Source organism: Monomorium pharaonis, chromosome 7, assembly GCF_013373865.1.
Source record: "Monomorium pharaonis isolate MP-MQ-018 chromosome 7, ASM1337386v2, whole genome shotgun sequence".
Taxonomy (NCBI): domain Eukaryota; kingdom Metazoa; phylum Arthropoda; class Insecta; order Hymenoptera; family Formicidae; genus Monomorium; species Monomorium pharaonis.
Window position 1 is genome coordinate 24,156,393 of NC_050473.1, and position 19,399 is coordinate 24,175,791.

At 30.1% G+C, this 19,399-nt stretch overlaps 1 protein-coding gene across 4 annotated transcripts in view; it reads right to left on the minus strand.

Annotated features, from left to right (window-relative positions):
* LOC105839514 (visual system homeobox 2) overlaps positions 1 to 4,099 on the minus strand; it is a 62,495-nt gene extending 58,396 nt beyond the window's left edge. The window contains exon 1 of one of the 4 annotated variants that reach the window (XM_012685885.3): positions 1,728 to 4,099. In XM_012685885.3, coding sequence (XP_012541339.1) covers positions 1,728 to 2,211 — 484 coding nt within the window. In that variant the 5' untranslated portion in view covers positions 2,212 to 4,099. The remainder of the gene's footprint in view (positions 1 to 1,727) is intronic. The other 3 variants (XM_012685883.3, XM_012685886.3, XM_012685884.3) reach the window with 3 other exon arrangements.
* Between the last annotated feature and the right edge of the window lie 15,300 nt (positions 4,100 to 19,399).

Consider the following 19,399-nt stretch of genomic DNA (forward strand, 5'->3'; position numbering starts at 1 on the left):
ACATAAATACATTGCATAACATGACAATTTTTATCAATGAATACGTATATGCACGCGCATGTGTGTGTGTGTGTGTGTGTGTGTGTGTGTGTGTGTGTGTGTGTGTGTGCGTGCGTGCGTGCGTGCGTGCGTGCGTGCGTGCGTGCGTGCGTGCGTGCGTGCGTGCGTGCGTGCGTGCGTGCGTGCGTGCGTGCGTGCGTGCGTGCGTGCGTGCGTGCGTGCGTGCGTGCGTATGCACGCATCTGTATTTATATGAGTACACACTATTTCTATATTTCTATATTTTTACTTTATATCTTTTTGGTCATTTAAAATATGAGTTTTTATATTATCTTTATTACGTTGTTAAAAACAAAATGATATATTTCATACAAATGTTTTAATAATACATACAAATCTATAATTTGATAAATCTATAGTTGAATGTTTTTTTATCTTTATAATCTTTTTAATCAATATTAATAAAAATGTAAAATATTATCTAACATTTTTTTATATGTTTTAATAATTTTAGTGTTATAATCAAAGTATCGATGTATCGTCGATACAGGTTGAGAACAGTTCGGAAACGAACAGCCAGTTTTGTCGACGCTCTTTGTGTTTTGGTGAGACATTATAAGCCTGCCTAACACTCAACTCATTATACTACTAATTATTCATAACGTTTGGGATTGTTCTGATAAAAATAATCAATTCCCACAGTCTATTTCTTTTTATCCTTTCTCTCTATAAATATTGCATTGAGTGATGCTGTTAAATATCTGTCTCAAAGTTACTTTAACTGAATGCAGCTAAGAATATATACATATATAATATTATATAAATATTGAAAAAAAAAAAAGCTTTTTTGCGCATGCTAATAATTTGTTTATATATTGCAGAGGAATTAATTTCAAATTGATAATAACAAATAATATAATTTAATTAAGCTGCAAAATGTATTTATGCTTAATCTAGTGACAAGTCAATATATCCGGTAAATAAAACTTTCTACTTTGATCGAATGATAGACACTCGTATGCACTCAATGCTTATGTGAAAATATAAGACAACTATGCAGCTGCTCGACTGAATACTGTTTTCCCAAAAATTCCCCCAGATTCTTGGCACATACAATGTCGACGATAATGCGCGACAAAGGCAATGTGTCAATTTTCGGTAACTTGATCTTGAGTGGCTCTCTGTTAAGTGATAGCTATAAGTGGCAGTTAAGTGCTCGTTTCACGCTAGAACGACGCGATACACCTATTAATTTACTTCGGTATTCGGTGAAAATAGAGGGTCATAAGTTTAGTCTCGTTCACAATTAACATTTAATTGGCGATACACATATTAATGAATATATCGTGCAAGGATTAGGAAAACTTAAGAATAAAAATTATAAATTTTTTATAAAATAATTAGAAATTTTTAAATTCGTAAGTCAAAGAAATAAAGACTTTTCGAAAACACAAGAAAAATAAATTCTTCTCTTTTTCTACATTTTTCGCTGATATAAATTTAATTCCTTAATTAACATTTATTATATTCAATGTATATAATATAGTTGTATACATAATAATAAATTATGTGCAATAATAGAAGAAAAAAGTTACAAATACTTAGTACTCGTTTTTAAATGTAAAGTCACAATTATTTTTAAAATAAAACTCACAAATATATAAATGAGAATTGAATGTGTGGTTGTTGCACATAAGAAAGAGTAAAATTAAAAATTATTGACTTACCATGAGGCGGAGTGTGTTGAGTCGGACTATGTTGATGATGATTCGTGGTAACAGCCGTACCTGGAAGTACATGCTGCGCGTGTGCCGCAGGATGCAGGTTGACGCCGGGCGGCGAAGCCGGAAGTTGACCCGATTGATGTACCTGATGGTGCGGTACATGGTGAGCTGGGTGGGGATGAGGTGGTGGTAGAAAGGCGGCTGCTACGGCCGCCTGCGCATTCAGATAAGCCATCCTCGAGGCCGTAAGATTGCCCAGATTCCCCAAATTTCCCAGATTTCCCAAATTGCCTAAATGATTTAGGCTGGGCATATATTCCCATAATTTCGAGTGATGAGGCGCAGCCGGGGCATAAGAAACGGCCGAAACTCCGGCGGGTGGCGAGCCTTGCGGGGAGCCGCGATCGGTACCACTCCTATTTCCGGTACCATCTAGTCCCAGCAGCTCCTGAATCGCGAAAGCTGATCGTTGCTGCTGCTGCGGCATCTTCGTGTCCTTTCTAACTGCGATCGCTAGTTCAAAGTGACATATTTGATCACGTATTCACAAAAACGAAGCGATCATTGATCTTTGATCGACAAATTTAATAATGACAAAAATGGTGCGGGCAAATATTGAGCTACGTATAGTCGTATCCGCCAGCCAATGTCAGAGTGCATTCGAGGGATACAAATCTATTTACGTGTTTCACCACGAAACGCACGGTTAGGTCTTCTAAATTGATCGTTGTTCAGTTTCCTCGAAAGATTGTTCCTTCGACGTTTAGGAACTCGATCGAAAAGAATCGTTGTACATATCTTGGCTATCTAACTGACTTTCTCAAATTGAAACATATAGAAATCAGTAGAGACACTGCAAAATTTCTGATTCGTCTTACTAGTAGACTAGTATTATTATCATTCTTAGTACAACTTTTTGCAAAATTGCCGACATTAACAAAGTAGCATTTTCAATTCTGATGGGCCTTGACATCACTCTTTGCTTCCGATTATTCCTTCTATATCGTGTATGCTTTTTCGAAATTTTATATCTTTGCTATAAGGCCGTTTAAAATTAAATACATACAGTCACATTGTATGTGATTGGCATAAACGAAGATCAAACTTCTAGCAAGCTTTAAATGTTTTTGACATGTATATGTCTATGAGAAATAACATTCTCTCTCCGTATCTCTCTCTATAATAAATATTTACAGCATATATTAGCTTGCTCAGTAAAGACAAAGTATAATTCAATTTATCTTCATTGTAAAAAAGGAAGGATTTTGCTAACAAACGATCTTTCTCATTCAGCATTTGATAAGCCGTCGGCAAGATTGATGATTCCCTTTGGTCAAACAAAACGCCAAATTCTATTTACTTTTGCTCAAATAACAGTCTATAACTTTTACTTATTTTTCTATTGTGTTTACTTCGATGAAACGAATGTTTTCGTTGTAATCAGGTACAGATTGCTCTGTTTGTTACTTGTTGCAACACTGTTTTGTTACGCGTATATGCAAATTTTTTTTAATGTAACGTCGAAACTGTGTCTCTTTCCTTTGGCATGAACACTAAACAACACACGCTGGAAATTTTGAGCGTAATTTCACTCGTAAAACGCACATGCGGGTTTGAATAAGTTGGTCCATTCTCTATCGTCGTTTTCTTCAAGAGAAGATTATTTCAAGAAAAACTGGTAAAAACTTGTTTCTCAGGCCGATATTGACGTATTAAAACAGCCACTAATTTTGGGAAAATCAGTGGAAAAATCAAATCAAAAATAAAATCGAAAAGTGTTCGGATCGATGTTGTTTCAAGAGTTTCGGCAGAGTTTATCGGCTTCTTTGACAGAATAAGTCACCCAACATATGTCTTACTGTGCATACAGTTCTTTTATTCTTGGCACTTATACTGCGTCTACATCCGAAGATATAGACTACCGTCGGCAATTTATTAATCAAATGCTTAAGTCAATTTGATGTTTTCAAGTCACAAAACAATTCTCAAGTATCGCATTTTGTCACGATACGTTTGTTCAAATTCCAAATTTTGCTTGGTTGACGAAACGCGTGCAAGGAAATGCTCGTTCAGTTAACACCCGCGACTTGGTAAGTGAAGAAGCGTGATGATAAAGACAGCGTACGTAGGACCTCGAGAAATGGTCCCAATGAGAGCAGCTCGTGTATCTGCCGTCGTGGCGCAACCGTGTCGTCGTCGCGGCGTTGGACAACTGGAGCCATCGAATAACGCGGGGTTGCTCGACGGGTACGCAACGGGTATGAAGAAGGGAAACCCCCGGAGGCGGCTGTACGAATACTACATGCACCCATACACACATACCCTTTACGCACGGAGGGTGGTGTTTGCCCCATCCGCGCGCACAACTCGTCAACTCACGCCTGTCCCCTCTCTCTCTCTTCTTCTATGCCCATCGACTCACTCCCCGAATCTCTCCCTCTTTTGCCCTCCGTTCTGCGACCCCTCGTAGACCCAGGCGACAAAGGCGCCTCCGCTACTTTATGCGTTGGCAGTGGCCGTCTCGTATCGCGGATTGGTCGGCTTTTTGAGACGGCCAGCCGAGTAGACATAGCCCTAGTTACCAACGAGAAGGTGGGGTTTAGCAATGTCGACGCCTCAACGTGGCTACGCCTACGGTGGAGCGGTTCACCATGGAGAAAAGAGGGACTTTTCATGCTCAATCATGGATACTTGTACAGCGATGCTAGGCAGCTGTGAATAAAGGTGAATCTGGATCATGAGATGGTCAAATATAAGAGCCTGTGACCTCCTCTCTGATCTATGATTTTTCTTCTATCTTACCTATTGTATTATTATTTTTATATATATATTTTTATGACAGCAAGCCTATATTAAATATTGTTTTATTAATTTGTTAATGGTATAAATTAAAGCAAATTTGATTAAACTAGAGTTTATAAGATCAATAAAAAGTATCGATACCTTTCCTCTGTATTAGTAATTAATTTGAAATTAAATAACAATGAAAAATATAATTATTTATCTTATATATTTTTACACACATTTTTAATCTACTGTAAAAAAAAATCTGTCAACTAAAAATCTTATAGCGCATCACATCAAATAGATAAACAATTTATTAATTTGTTACCAATGTAAATCTAATAATGGTTAGATTTATTAGATTATGATTTCATGATGTAACGAAATTGTTTATTTAATTAATTGATAACACGAGCTGAAAATGATGTGGATCATATTGAATTCATTGTACTGCCATTATATCATAAGCTATCGGTATTTCCAGGTAATTATAAATGTGCGCTCTCTTGTTTCTATTGTTAAATAATTCATCAGTAATACTACAATTACGAATATCAAATGATTGTAATATATGTATTTTATTTTAAAGACACACATACTTTATATATATATATATATATATATATATATATATATATATATATATATAACTAACTAGTTAGCTAAACTTGTTTTTTAACTTTTTTAAATTTAACTATATTTTTTATTTTTATTTTAATAGCAAATAGTTTTTTAATTGTTTTAAATTAATTTACATTTTATAACTTTAATTTTTATATCTAATATCTATTTGATTTTACAATACATATATGGTTATATATTAATGCAACTTTTTGCTACGTTTTGTTCTTTTGTGCGTGCGTGGGTGCGTGCGTGCGTGCGTGCGTGCGTGTGTGTGTGTGTGTGTGTGTGTGTGTGTGTGTGTGTGTGTGCGTGCGTGCGTGCGTGCGTGCGTGCGTGCGTGCGTGCGTGCGTGCGTGCGTGCGTGCGTGCGTGCGTGCGTGCGTGCGTGCGTGCGTGGGTGCGTGCGTGCGTGCGTGCGTGCGTGTGTGTGTGTGTGTGTGTGTGTGTGTGTGTGTGTGTGTGTGTGTGTGTGTGTGTGTGTGCGCGCGCGCGCGCGCGCGTGTTTATTATATTTACATAATATAATGTTAATCACATACTGTCATTTAATATCTTGAATATAAAAAAAGTAATAATTAGAAACCAGTGTAAAGCATTACTTAATTTTTGTTAATAGTAAATGAAAAAACATATAAAATTATAATGAAATATCGCTAAGCTAATGTTGAAATGTACTATACGAAAAATGTTAATAATATTTTAAATGTACATAAAAAATTTTTAAATTTATTTAAATTTTAAATTGTAGTAAATATTCCTATTTATTTAATATTTATATTATGTATTAAAATAATAACCACAAAAGATACTTTTATATACATATTTTATTTATATTAATATCAAAATTGAAATATTTTGATATTAAAATTATATGTCTTTTTTATTATATATAGTAGATAAAAAGACTGCATCTAAATATTTAGCATCGTTAATCTACACTACATTTTGCAAAGCAACTATTGTAGCGTTGTGAAACCGGCTTTCGTTCGGAGCCTTTATTAACACTGTGGGAGTGGTCTAGGTATCGGCCAATCAGAATACACCACTTCCAACCCTCATTGGCCAGGACACAAATCGATTTATAACTCACTCTGATGGTGAGTGAGCGTGGATACACGCCCTTAAAACCGTTTTGCTTAAGGTCGATTTTTCTCGCAAACCTATTGTGACTTCCAACACTGCCAATTCAACGGTAGGTGGGTGGTGGAGAGCTTGGAGTAGAGATTACTGACAAGAGGTGGTAGTAAACGGGAAGGGTAAAAATTTCTGATTTTCGACGACGTTCCCGACAACATTGGAAAGTATTTTTTCAAAAGTCTTTGACACCACTCGTGATTTTTAATCAAAATTGAGACTTTTTTTTAACTTTTTTTCCTTTTTTTCTAATTCTTTCCTATTATTTTTTCTGTTGCATCTTTCTTATTTGTAATTTCTTCATGTCTATTCTTTACTCTTAGAGCCGATTGTTTCAACTTATTGGGAAGCTTTACCCGACAAATACCTACTATCTGTCTTTATTTATTTAGAAAAAAAGATAAATACATGTTTACCTGGCCGGTAAATTTACTAAAAAGTTGGGACAATCGGTTTTTATACTTTTATACGTAGTGTACTACACATTTTTGTTTATTTTTTATTTTGTTTTATTTTTTATTTTTTCAAAGTTGCCCGAATTTTTTTCACATATATTTCTTCATAAATATAATGTTTTTATTACTTATCTTATATCTTATCGTAAAACATTAATCAAAATTTAATGATAAACAATCCTTTTAATATAATAGCACAAAGCCTTGTAAATAAGGAATTCTGCAAGCCTCTTTAGAATTCCAAAGAGATGTCTCGAGCACACAGCTTTGTTTCGCTAAAAAAAATCTACTTCTCCGTTCATTCTCTTAGTCCATAAAAAGGAATACAGAAGTTAGACTCTCTTTTGCTACTCTTCCTTATTCGCTACTAACATCAAGACATTATTGTATATTTTACGTTGTAAGCGCAAAAGCACTAAACTCGTAAAAAAGAAACCTTCCGTTCATGTACCACTGTTTACAAATACATTTAAACTAATGCTCGTACCTATGATTGCCACGGATTGAAATTCGTATAATTTCGACAAGTTCGCATTATAATGATACAAACATGCGAAAATACGCAATTTCTGAATTTATTCGTATTGATAGAAATGCCACGTTAAAGTCCTATTGTATTATTTAAACATATTATATTATATCTGCTAATTATGTACATATGTATATGTACGTACATATAAGACATATACAACACACACACACACACATACACACACGCACACAATATATTTCCCACACATATAAATAATAAGTTACATAATTATATTATTATAGGAAAAAATGTATGTAGTTAATGTTTTGCTAACAAAATTTTTCTTAAAAATTATATATATGTAATATATTGGTAGCTTTATATCTAAATATAAATTGACAATAAAATTAACAATGTAATTAACCATTTTTTAATATCAACGGTAGTTATGCATTTTCCAAAATTTGATTACTTCAAAAATATTACAATTGTATTTTCCCGACATAACATTTGCCTCAAATTTCCTCTCATATAGAGTAAATTATTCTGCTTTGTAATTAGATAAATTAACAGACCGTGAACGGAAGTACTGCACGAAAGACGGAGTTACATGCTTGACGAAATAAAGAAGAATCCAGTTAGCTTAAGACTACTACTGTTATTTATAAATTATAAAAGGCATTATCTATGAAGGTATTTTTTAACTACAATAGTTAGCATTATGAAATATCAGACTTGTATTCAAGCTATAATTTTTTCAAGGATTTATTTTAATTTACTTTAATATGCGTGCGCATATCTTTTAGATACAATTCAAACTCCAATTATTACAAAAAATTATTAATATATTAATTTATTTATTACTTTGCTATGCATATTAACATATACAATAAACAAAACTCATACATACCAACATATCAACAATATAAAATAATGACAATAAGCATACAGTAATTAATAATATAGATATATATATAAACTGCAAACCATTATTTAATATCTTACATATTTATTATTTATTTTCATTAGACTAATTATTGTTGTTACAAATTATAAGTATGTGCTTTTAAAATTTGATTCATTATTACAATTTTTAATAAAAATAATTCCTTGAAAATTTTTTATTTAACCTGCATCAATAATTCTCTCTCTCTCTCTCTCTCTCTCTCTCTCTCTCTCTCTCTCTCTCTCTCAGAAAAATTAACAACAAAATTATCCATATTCACTTTAATATAATTCTACAAGAATCCTCGATTATTACAATTAGAATTCAAGTAAATTAGACAAATAATCCCAATAAAAAATTTTAATTTTATTAGAAAAGAATGTAAGCCTCTTTATTAACAAAATATTTGCTGCTCTATATCGTACACATACGATTCTGTGCACTCATCAAGCACAATAAGCCAAATTTAGAACGCATAATTTGTTAACACAAGTCTAAGTATAAGGGATAAATTTATCTTCTATGAACTGCATTACATTTTATGTTATATAACATTTTTTGTTTAATAAAAAAATTTCCATATACATAAGCATGAAAATTATATGAAAGTCTTCATATTTATTTTGCGAAAATGCATACTTAAAATAAACAGCTTTTAAATATTTCTCACGGTCCACACATTCTTATACTTAACTTACATATTCCTAAATTATATAAAATACTATAAACTATTATTTTATGAGTTATAATAAGTCTAAGATTATTTCAAACTAATAATAAATTATAAACCCACGTTTAAAATGTTCAAAAAATAGAAATGCTACAAATTAGAAAATGTTTTATAATTTTTTATTAAAAGTTGTAAATATATCAAATATATAGCGATCAAGTTTGTTTAAAAAATCTATTTATATTTTAGTATAAACATCCAATTATATATAATAACAATATTTTCACATTTTCAAATTCTCACGGCAAAGATAATTGGTAAACGTAAATATTCATTTTCATAAAATTTCTGCACGATTGTCATTTTAACCAACTTACCCAATGTAGAATCTCATAAATTAATTTCTCAAATCAGATTTTGTTGAAGAAACTCAATGCCAAGCCGATACTATTACTTTTACACTTGTATATATACTTATACAAATACAAAGCCATGAAGGATCTCTTTGCCTTGCCAATCCTCTTTTCGAGAACATTTTCGCCGAGTCTTGCAAAATTGTTAATCCCAAGCTTTTCCAATTACGCAGATTCCCCATACCTTCATCAACATCACCATACTCTTACCCCCCGCCCTCTCTCTCTCTCTCTCTCTCTCTCTCTCTCTCTCTCTCTCTCTCTCTCTCTCTCTCTCTCTCTCTCTCTCTCTCCCTCCCTCTCTCTGGACTCTTTGTAAGCGAAAATATTCAATTCGGACGTTAAATTCAATTACAGCATTCCTGATTAATCCTAAGTATCCTCTACTGAAGGAAGGACGCCTGTCGCCTCTCCTTCCACGGATTCCTTCCTTCGGACGAGCCGGATCTCTTTCTGCTTAGCCCATCCTTGAGTTGAATAACTGTTGCGAAGGATGTCCGATCATTAAAACTTACTCGTCCTGTTTTCACCGCTATTGGATACCCGATTGTGCGTTATTCAAATTATTACGTCCTAAATAGAAGTAAGATACTTTAGGAATAAATAATATCAAAAATTTTGATAATATTTTGGTATATCATAATGGCATCTTAAGATTGTCTCACATCCGAAAATTGATGTTGCTTTCTGAAGTTACTTAAATAATAATGAAATAAAAACATTAACTACACATTGTGAAAAATTAATCAACTTTACATTATTTTAAGTAAGAATTTATATAATTAAATTTTTTTTATACACGGAGAGAATTTTCTCTTAAAATTTACTTTCAAAATCTGGTAATATTAAAAAATTATGGTTTCTATAACTTGTATGTTATACATTCTAATTATATATTATTTGCAAGTAATGTGTTATTTTGAAGTTTATAATAATTTTCAATAATATTTTTATAATTTCTGCATTTAATTATTCTGTGAATTTCATCATATATAAATCATATAAGAAAAATTAATTATAATTATATTTTATCTTATGATTAATAATTAAGATGTGATCTTTCTTTTTGTTCTTTTCTTTTGTTACTAAAACGATTCATTAATGCTGGCCACACTTCGTAACTTTCCGACGCGAGAGAATTGGACCACCCAGAGATCGTCCAAAGAACAAGATAATTCTTGCCTCTCAAAAAAGTCAGCCAGTCATCGCCTTTAACTGGTAGTCTTTCTCTTAATCTTCACCCCATGAGATCTCGAGTATCCACGACCACTCGAAATTTTCATGATGTCCACACGTACTGACGCAACTTCATATCTTTAGTCTAATTTTCAAAAAGTGAACTATAAACCCTATTGCAAAAGACTGCAACTTAACGAACTATTCAAAAACACAGTTTGCAACGTTTATTAATCACTTATTAACTTATGAAACTTTTGCAAGTAAATTTGGATAATTAAATTATAAAGCACTTTTTGCTTAACACATTGTTTCTAAATATATAATATCTACACTGAAAAAAATGTAATATATTTAATAAGATATGTAGTTGCGAGCTGCCAACTACAGATATACTCAATACAATAATATATGCTATTGCAGTATCAACATTGTACTTGCATTAATAACAAATATTATTGTATTGAGTATTTTATGTAGTTGGCAGCCCGCAATTACATATGTTATTGGCTATATTACTTTTTTTCTGTGTACATATATTTTTTCAACTGTTATGTTTTTACATATGTCTTACACATTTTATAGCTCTAATTTTAAATATATAATTGTACAGCTCTTTATATAGCTCTAATAATTTATTTGCTGTTTTAATTGAAAAGATATACAAATTACCCTCATATAACATAGATAATACGCATGTCCACAAAATACCAAAAGTATCTTAAAGAAGTCTTTTAGACAGAAGTGTTAGCCAGAACGTGTTACCTATTTTTAAGTATTACCTAAATGGTATATATATATATATATATATATATATATATATATATATATGTAAACATTATTAATTCATAATATCTTTTTTTTTTAATTAGCAAATGTATATTTCTTAAATTGGACAAAAAATGTTATTTTTAAATAACAAAATTTATTGTCTCTTTTTTTAATAATGTTATTCTTTTTAATAATGTTTTAATAATGTAGATAAATCGACATTCAAATACTAAAATTTATGGTTAGTTTGCAAAATCTTATATCTAAAATAAATACGAATAAAACAAACATTTTAAAAGTTTATATTAAGTTATCGGACAATTTTCAATAATTTTTTTAAAAAAATCTAGCTTCAAAAAGAGCATGGCAGATGGCAGCAGATATCTGGTCGGTAATTCTGAATGTGCTGCCTTCTGCGTGCTCAGGAACGAACTGAAATTCGATCGAAACTTCTTGTTCAGTTCTACATATTGAAATATAGAACTGGAATGCGCACTACCTACGTTTTGCCCAATAACCTTGAACCGAGGGAGATAGTCACTATAGAGTATCCCTGTTTCTATTCTTAATGTTATTATCCAATAGCGCAATGTGCTGTCTCTTTGTACTGCCGTGAAAATTTAAAAGAAATAGACTGTAGCACGTTAGTAAACAGAAAAAGGGATACCCTATAGCAGTAGCCTTTGTCTTATAGGCCGACTCGACTAGCATCAAAGCAATACGCATTCTAGTAAGTTATAATTCAATGGTTCTACATAATATATGCGTGTCTCAATAATATTAAAATAATATAGTTATTCATAATATCTGTATTATTTTTTAATATTATTTATAACACACTCTCTTTCTCTCTTCTCTCTCTCTCTCTCTCTCTCTCTCTCTCTCTCTCTCTCTCTCTCTTTATGTCTTCTTATTAAAATAAATATTATATGTATTTACGCTTATTTTATACGCGAAATGTGCATACTTTGATCAAGTGAAGAATTTTTACATAGACAATATAGCAATTTGCATCACTTTGACGCTTGATATTTAAATATTTTCTCTTGCAATAAACGATCAGTTTGTCAGCATTTGTTATATGCGGATTAACATCTGTGTGAAAGCGATTTTTGTAAAATGGATGGAAAAAGCGAAATTCGTTAATTATTGTTCAACTGCTCGCCCTCGATTGTTTCTGATGCACATCAGAATTATCATATTATCGTAAATGATTTTGCATATTTTATTTTTTGCAAAGACTTTGTTATGGAAATTTCCTTAAACTAGTGCAGTAAAATGTGCAATAAATGATAATTTATGTTTCGCATAATTAGATATTTTATTACAGAATTACTTGCTATACACTACATGTGAGTTTATTACAAGGACTATTAATTTATCTTTTAATCAAATGTTTATAATAGCAATATACATTTTTCATTTCATATTAAATTTAGACATAATTATTATCATGGATAATTATTGTTTATACTTTTTTTACATGTATAAATAACAAATTAATCCTGCTTATAAAATATTTCTTAATTTTTGTAATTGTAATTGTGTGTATTTCAAATATTACTTTTTTTTAATATATTAAAAGTTTTATAAACATTAAAAAATAAGATTTTATGCAAAAAGAAAATCAATGTGTTTTATCTTTATCATTAATTATATTGTAATTAAAGTAAAACATATTATTAACTGTTTAATTATTAATTATTAATAAATTATTAATGTACTTTGTTTAGCTTACCTATAAAAATAAAAATAAGTAATAATAACGTAGTAATATATGTCTTTCTGTTGCACTTAAGCGACCTATTCCTTTCTCTATTCGTCTCTCGTCTCTAACTGACAAAAAATGTATTGATTATTCCATTTGAAACATTAGAAGCTTGTATATTTATTGTGGAATTATGTATCAATATATCGTATACAAAGTCGCGAAACTCCTTCAGAAAAGCATCTCTAACAATGAGACAGTAACACGAGCTATGAAGCTAAGGCGAATATCCTGAAGTTCATCAAAGTTCGAAGAGATCGCGGTCGCTCTTAATGGTACACTGGATACGGCTTCAAAAGGAATTACGTAATACTTTTTTCACGAATCGATCACGAAAGAGAGAGAGAGAGAGAGAGAGAGAGAGAGAGAGAGAGAGAGAGAGAGAGAGAGATGGATGCTGAAAAGAGGAGAGAGAGCACTCTCTCGTTAAATATTAAACTTTAAGACTGGCTTTCCCACGATGCCTCTGCGGCCTTTATGTACCAGGCTTCTCTCTCGTTTCTTCCATAACGACGATCGTCGCGCGATTGTAGGAAACGAGACATTTGAGAGATTATGCCAATTCAATGCTCGTGCTTTCTTAGAAGAAAGATACGGACACTCCTTTAGCCAAAATCGACCGTTTATTCTTGACTCACTGATGTCGCTTTATGTTTCATATTTAATGCTCATTGTTTGTTTTGCACATGTATATTCGATAAACATAAAAATGGTTGAAGAGCATTTCTTCTAGGACACTTCATCTCAGTTTGAAGTAGTAAATTAAAAATTATTTATTGATACGTTTAAAAATTGTTTTTACATAAAACTACACTACCAATAAAGAATATAGGTATTTTCTCCAATTACTTTTAAATTGAACTAAAGAAAATACAAAAAAGCAAAGAGTTTTTGTTTCTTTTTGCATTACACGGAGAGAATTTTCTCTTAAAAATTACCCTGAAAATCGTGGTAATTGTGAGACAACGTAAACCTTGGAAAATTTTACCATACTTTTAATAAAATTTACAAAAATTTAGTAAAGTTTAGTAAAATTTTTAAAAAATTTGGCTAAGTTTTAGTAAATTTTGTTAGAAGTATAGTAAAATTTACTAAAACTTAGCCAAATTTTCTTAAAATTTTACTAAACTTTACTAAATTTTTGTAAATTTTATTAAAAGTATGGTAAAATTTTCCAAGGTTTACGTTGTCTCACAATTACCACGATTTTCAGGGTAATTTTTAAGAGAAAATTCTCTCCGTGTAGAAACAAAATGTATGTTAACATATTGTATAAAAGAATAAATTTATATCTATATCAATTCTTGTCAATATTAATTTTCATTCTTTTTAGCTTCAATTGTAAAATGTCTAATATTTTGATAATTCTATAATAAAAGATATAATTTCTATTATTTCTCTATTCTAAAAATATTATCAACATGTGTCGTTACACCGATAAAATAAGGTATAAAAAATCGGGGCTTTAACAAGAATCAGGCTTCGAGGCTTCCGTTATTTTGTTTCAGAACACGCGATTCAATTCTGCATCGGCATGAGCTGACCAAGCGAACGGTTGTTCTCGTGTTGCAATTGGCCTGATTTATCGTTCGTGTCAGATCTTGGTCTAAGCACGTCCGGTATTGGCTGGGAATCGGCACGTCATTCGCTCATTATACGATCCAATTAAGGGTACGGACTGCGATACGGCAACAATCATAGTCCTTCTGTCCACGCGATTAGCTCTATTCAGAGACAACGCGTTCCTATGGGCGCCCCGGGCTGCGACCGATCAAAGTCGTTTCTTGCTCGATTCCTCGACAGTCACGGTTCTGCAATTATTAAATCGATCTCTTCATCTTCATGCGCATTTGCGGCACTCTAATTTCTGGCTGATCATCAATCCGTCGTATCGCGAATCAAACGTTGATAATCTGACAATACATTGTTGCATTCACAATAAATGCCATTATTGTAACCAAAATATTATAATTTAAAAAATGTTTGAATTACACATTTTTATTGTTAAATTATTGAAATTAATAGAGGTATTTTATAAATTTATATATATATATATATATGTATATATATATATATATAATATACATGTGTGTGTGTATGTATGTGCGTGTTATTATTAAATTAATTATATATTTTATTAAGGTTAAAATTAAATTTATAAAGTTCTTTCAGTGATTATTTTTGCACAAAATATTTTTTGCTGTAGCACATATCACTATAAATTTATAAAGAAACAAAATCTGTTACTTTTTGCGCTAAAAATGTTTATATTGTTTAATTAGAATCTCTACGTAAAAGAGGCTTATAAATTATAATAGAAACCAATTCAAAATATTTATATTATTTCTTAATAAACTTATCGCTTTAATCACAATTTCTATTAATATGAAAATGTTCTATTACATTTTATTTGTTTTTAATCGCACACTCTATTTTAATAATTATAAGTATTTGTTTAAATATATACAATTTTTTATATTATTTATCGATCAATTTAATAAGTTATAATTGATTTCAATGTGATATAGAAATTTGTATTTTAAATTTATACAAAAAATATTATATGCATCTATATAAAATAACTTTATATATAAAATGTTTATATGATGACATTAATTTCTCTTGTGTAAAGTATTTTTAGAAAAACATAAAATCTTTAAACTAATACAACGTTTTAGGTTATAATAATTGATTCCATTTTACAATAAGAAAAGCATAAAGTGAAATATTATAATCTTACTGTTTCTTCTACGCATTTTTCTTACATAGCGATACCGTTTTATATTTACTTCAGACATCCGTGCGGAAATATCTAATGGGACTTCGCGTTTTTGGTCGTTCTCATTATCGTACTCGACGCCTTTTCTTCGGCATTTTAATTGCAGCAATGGGGTTGTACGCCACCGCTAAGAAATAATTATGCGCTCCGCTATACAACTACATCCATATATGTATTTATATACACATTAATGCACACTGTATACTTATATACATACACACATATCAACTTTCACACGCACACTTTCATATATCTATGCACAATTACATCGCATTCGAACGATTCTCTTCAGGGGTGGAGAACTTCCCAAAGAGTGTGCATTTCTTGTTCGCGTGACTCCATCTGGTACGATGGTATCACACGTGCCACGCCTCCCTAACAACAAATTTGCAGCGGCCATGTTTGCCTAAGTTCAAAAAGATTCAGGTGGGAATATATGTAGGGGACTCAAATATAGAAAAATGCAAGTATGCAAAAAAAATGCTGAAAAATTTGAAACGCGTGCTTTTTCATATTTTAAATTTTATATAATCCTTGCTGAACCTTTTATATTATCACGTCATAATGGAAAAATAATAAAAATAATATTATAACAAAACACATACTGAGGTCACAATTTTTTTTTTTTTTTTTTTTTTTTTTTTTTCATTATTACACGGTAAAAACATTTTGTATTTGTGTTAAATTTTTTATGTGTGAAAAGTTTTGTGTCAAATTTCTAACACAGATGTGTGTTAATTTAATATATCGTTGTTATGTTATTTAGACTATTTTCAAAATAACACAATTTATATGCAAAGACATAAATTTTTGGTGACATCTTTTATATGTTAAAATGAACAAATAAACTGTGCTACTTTTCTTTTTATAACAGTTATGTGTTAAATGGACATATTTCTTATATTATCAATCATAAAAATTTCACTGTTTTCTATTCTTGCCAAGGATTTAATATATAAATTATGTCAATTTAACATTTTAATTTCATCAAAATTATAAACAATTACTTTTTTTAGATGTTAAAAGAACATTTTATTTTAGTTACATTTAACACTAAACATATGCCAGTAAAAATATTTTTAAGTTAAAATTTTTTACATATTATTTGTATTATTTCTTAACACATTTGCTTTATGTTAAATTAACACAAAAGTTTGAGTAGATAAACTGGGACTTCTGTAAAATGTGTTGAATTTAACACAAAATTTTTTACATGGTATTATTACATTGTTATTATCATTATCTAATGTTTATTTATATAATAATTTAATTTTTTTTTAAATATATGAATATGTTTGTATGTATAGGTATATTATAGTTTTCAAAAAGACGTTTTTTTCAAATCGCTGAAAAAAAAACCAGAAAAAAACCTGGTTTCTTTCAAAAAATTGTTTTTTGGGGGGAAAAAAATTACTGTTTACTGCATATATACGAACAGAAGTGCCTGACTATACTAACTACACTAATTTCGAGAGCTTTCTGAGTGTATCTTTCTCTTTTCACATGTTTTCGTATTGGAAAAAAAGACACTCTGAACTAACGCAGTTAGTGTAGCCAGACGTTATTATTTGCGAGTGTACGTTGCGCAAAGAATACGATAGCATCTGAAATATATCAGTAAATGGTTTATGTTGACTACAGATTAAAACTAATTTTAAAAACTTTTATATACATATGTAAACTTTTAATCATTCTCCTTATACACATACACACACACACACACGCGCGCGCGCGCTATAGTCATTCCATCCAGAATGTAGTCATTCTTACAGTGAATTTGATAGAACACACTGATACGCATTAAAGCGGATGTGCAGTCACAAAACAAAAGATAGTTATATGTGATATGTCATTTATACTTAAATTAGTGCACAGCGGTTTTAATGAAACACTAATGCGCACTCGTCCAATCAGATGTGCTATTACTTTTCAATCTTTTAAACTTGAACATTGAACAATATACTTGTCGCGACAAAATTTATTAAATTATATTATTATTAAATAATTATTAAATAGTATTAGTTTTATTCAGTTCCACCTTAGAGGCCAATCAAAATAAAACATTCTGATTAGAAAAACTTCAATACTATTATTTTCTACGGAAACATTTTTTTATGACAGTTTATGACAGTTATACTATTACAAGCTTTATAAACTTTATATAAATTTTATAAAATGTAAGTTAATATTATTAAATGTTTGCTCCTTTTTAGGTACAAGAAAATATTAGCAATTAAATAATTAAATCTATTTAATATCAAGAGAGTAATTATTAAAAAAAATTCTTTTTCTACGTTCGTCTATATAATATTCTAAATATTAGAAACAAAAACCGTCAAAATAATGGCATAGGCCGCTCAAAGTGGCACTCTCCTATTTTTCAAACACCAAATATTGCACTGTTTTAATAATTAATAAAAATATAACCTACTTAGATAATTAAAAGACAAAAGTCTGTAAAAACCTCATATATTTATGGCTTTTTCTACATAATTACTAAAACCTACTAAAAATAAATTTAACCTAATATAACTCATAGATAATCGCTATATGTTATATCTTGCGAAACAGCATTTGTATAATCAACAAAAAAAAATTTTAAATTGAAGTAAAAGACTTCTAGAAATATCCTCATATACATACATTAACTTGTTAGTATTTTATACAAATGACTCATATGAAAGGAAAAATGGAAAATATGCCAGTTTCGAAATCCAATTTCTAAGACGTTCAATGTTTCATTATATTGCAAAACCATTAATTATTGCAACGTATAAAACAATATTATAAAATTTGCTATACTATCTCATAAAAGGCATTCTAGTTTACATTTATGTTTTAAAGTTTTATTTTTAGTTTTTGTATGTTTAAGAAACAGTATTCAAAAATAAAGGAGTATATAGTAATAATGATCTATAGTATACAGTAATAAAATGACTTTTCTCTGTAAATGATTTATATAAAAATAAAATTTTGTTTATTTTTATTATTATTTTATAAATTATCCTAATTTTAAACACATTTTTTTACAAAATTAAGTAAAAACCGTTACATAATTATTAAATAAATTTCTTAATTTCTACTTAAAAATATATAAAAATTATTTAATATTAACAAGAATATTTATATATTTTGGTAATACATATTTTACAAGAGCTTTATAGAGAGTGAAAATTAAAGATAGGAAAGCCACATTATTTTTGCCTGACAGTTTTGAATGCTCCCTAATAATTAACCAAATAGTCCGTTGTAATTGCATATTCTTCGAACAACTTGCATTTCTATCACGCACTGTTTCCGACCAATATATTCATTATACCGAATGTTGAATGTAGAAATAGAAATTGTCAAATGGCGAATATTAATTTAATTTCGATATACATTTAATGCGTATTGAATTAATGTTGCCTATTCCTTATCAGAATTTTTTATTTATTATTATCATTGTTATTGTATTGTTAACAACACAGAAAAACAAAAAACAAAACTAAATATGCTTTTGTAGATTGCAATAATTTGCATAAATTTGTTTAAACTTTGGCTCATAAATCTACATATCAATGTTATGAAAGCGTTTACTAAACGTGATTTAAAATTAATAAAAAATTAAAAAATGCAATTTAAAATTAAATAAAAAATGTATAATTGTATTAATAAAAAAATATACGAGGGTTGTTCAATAA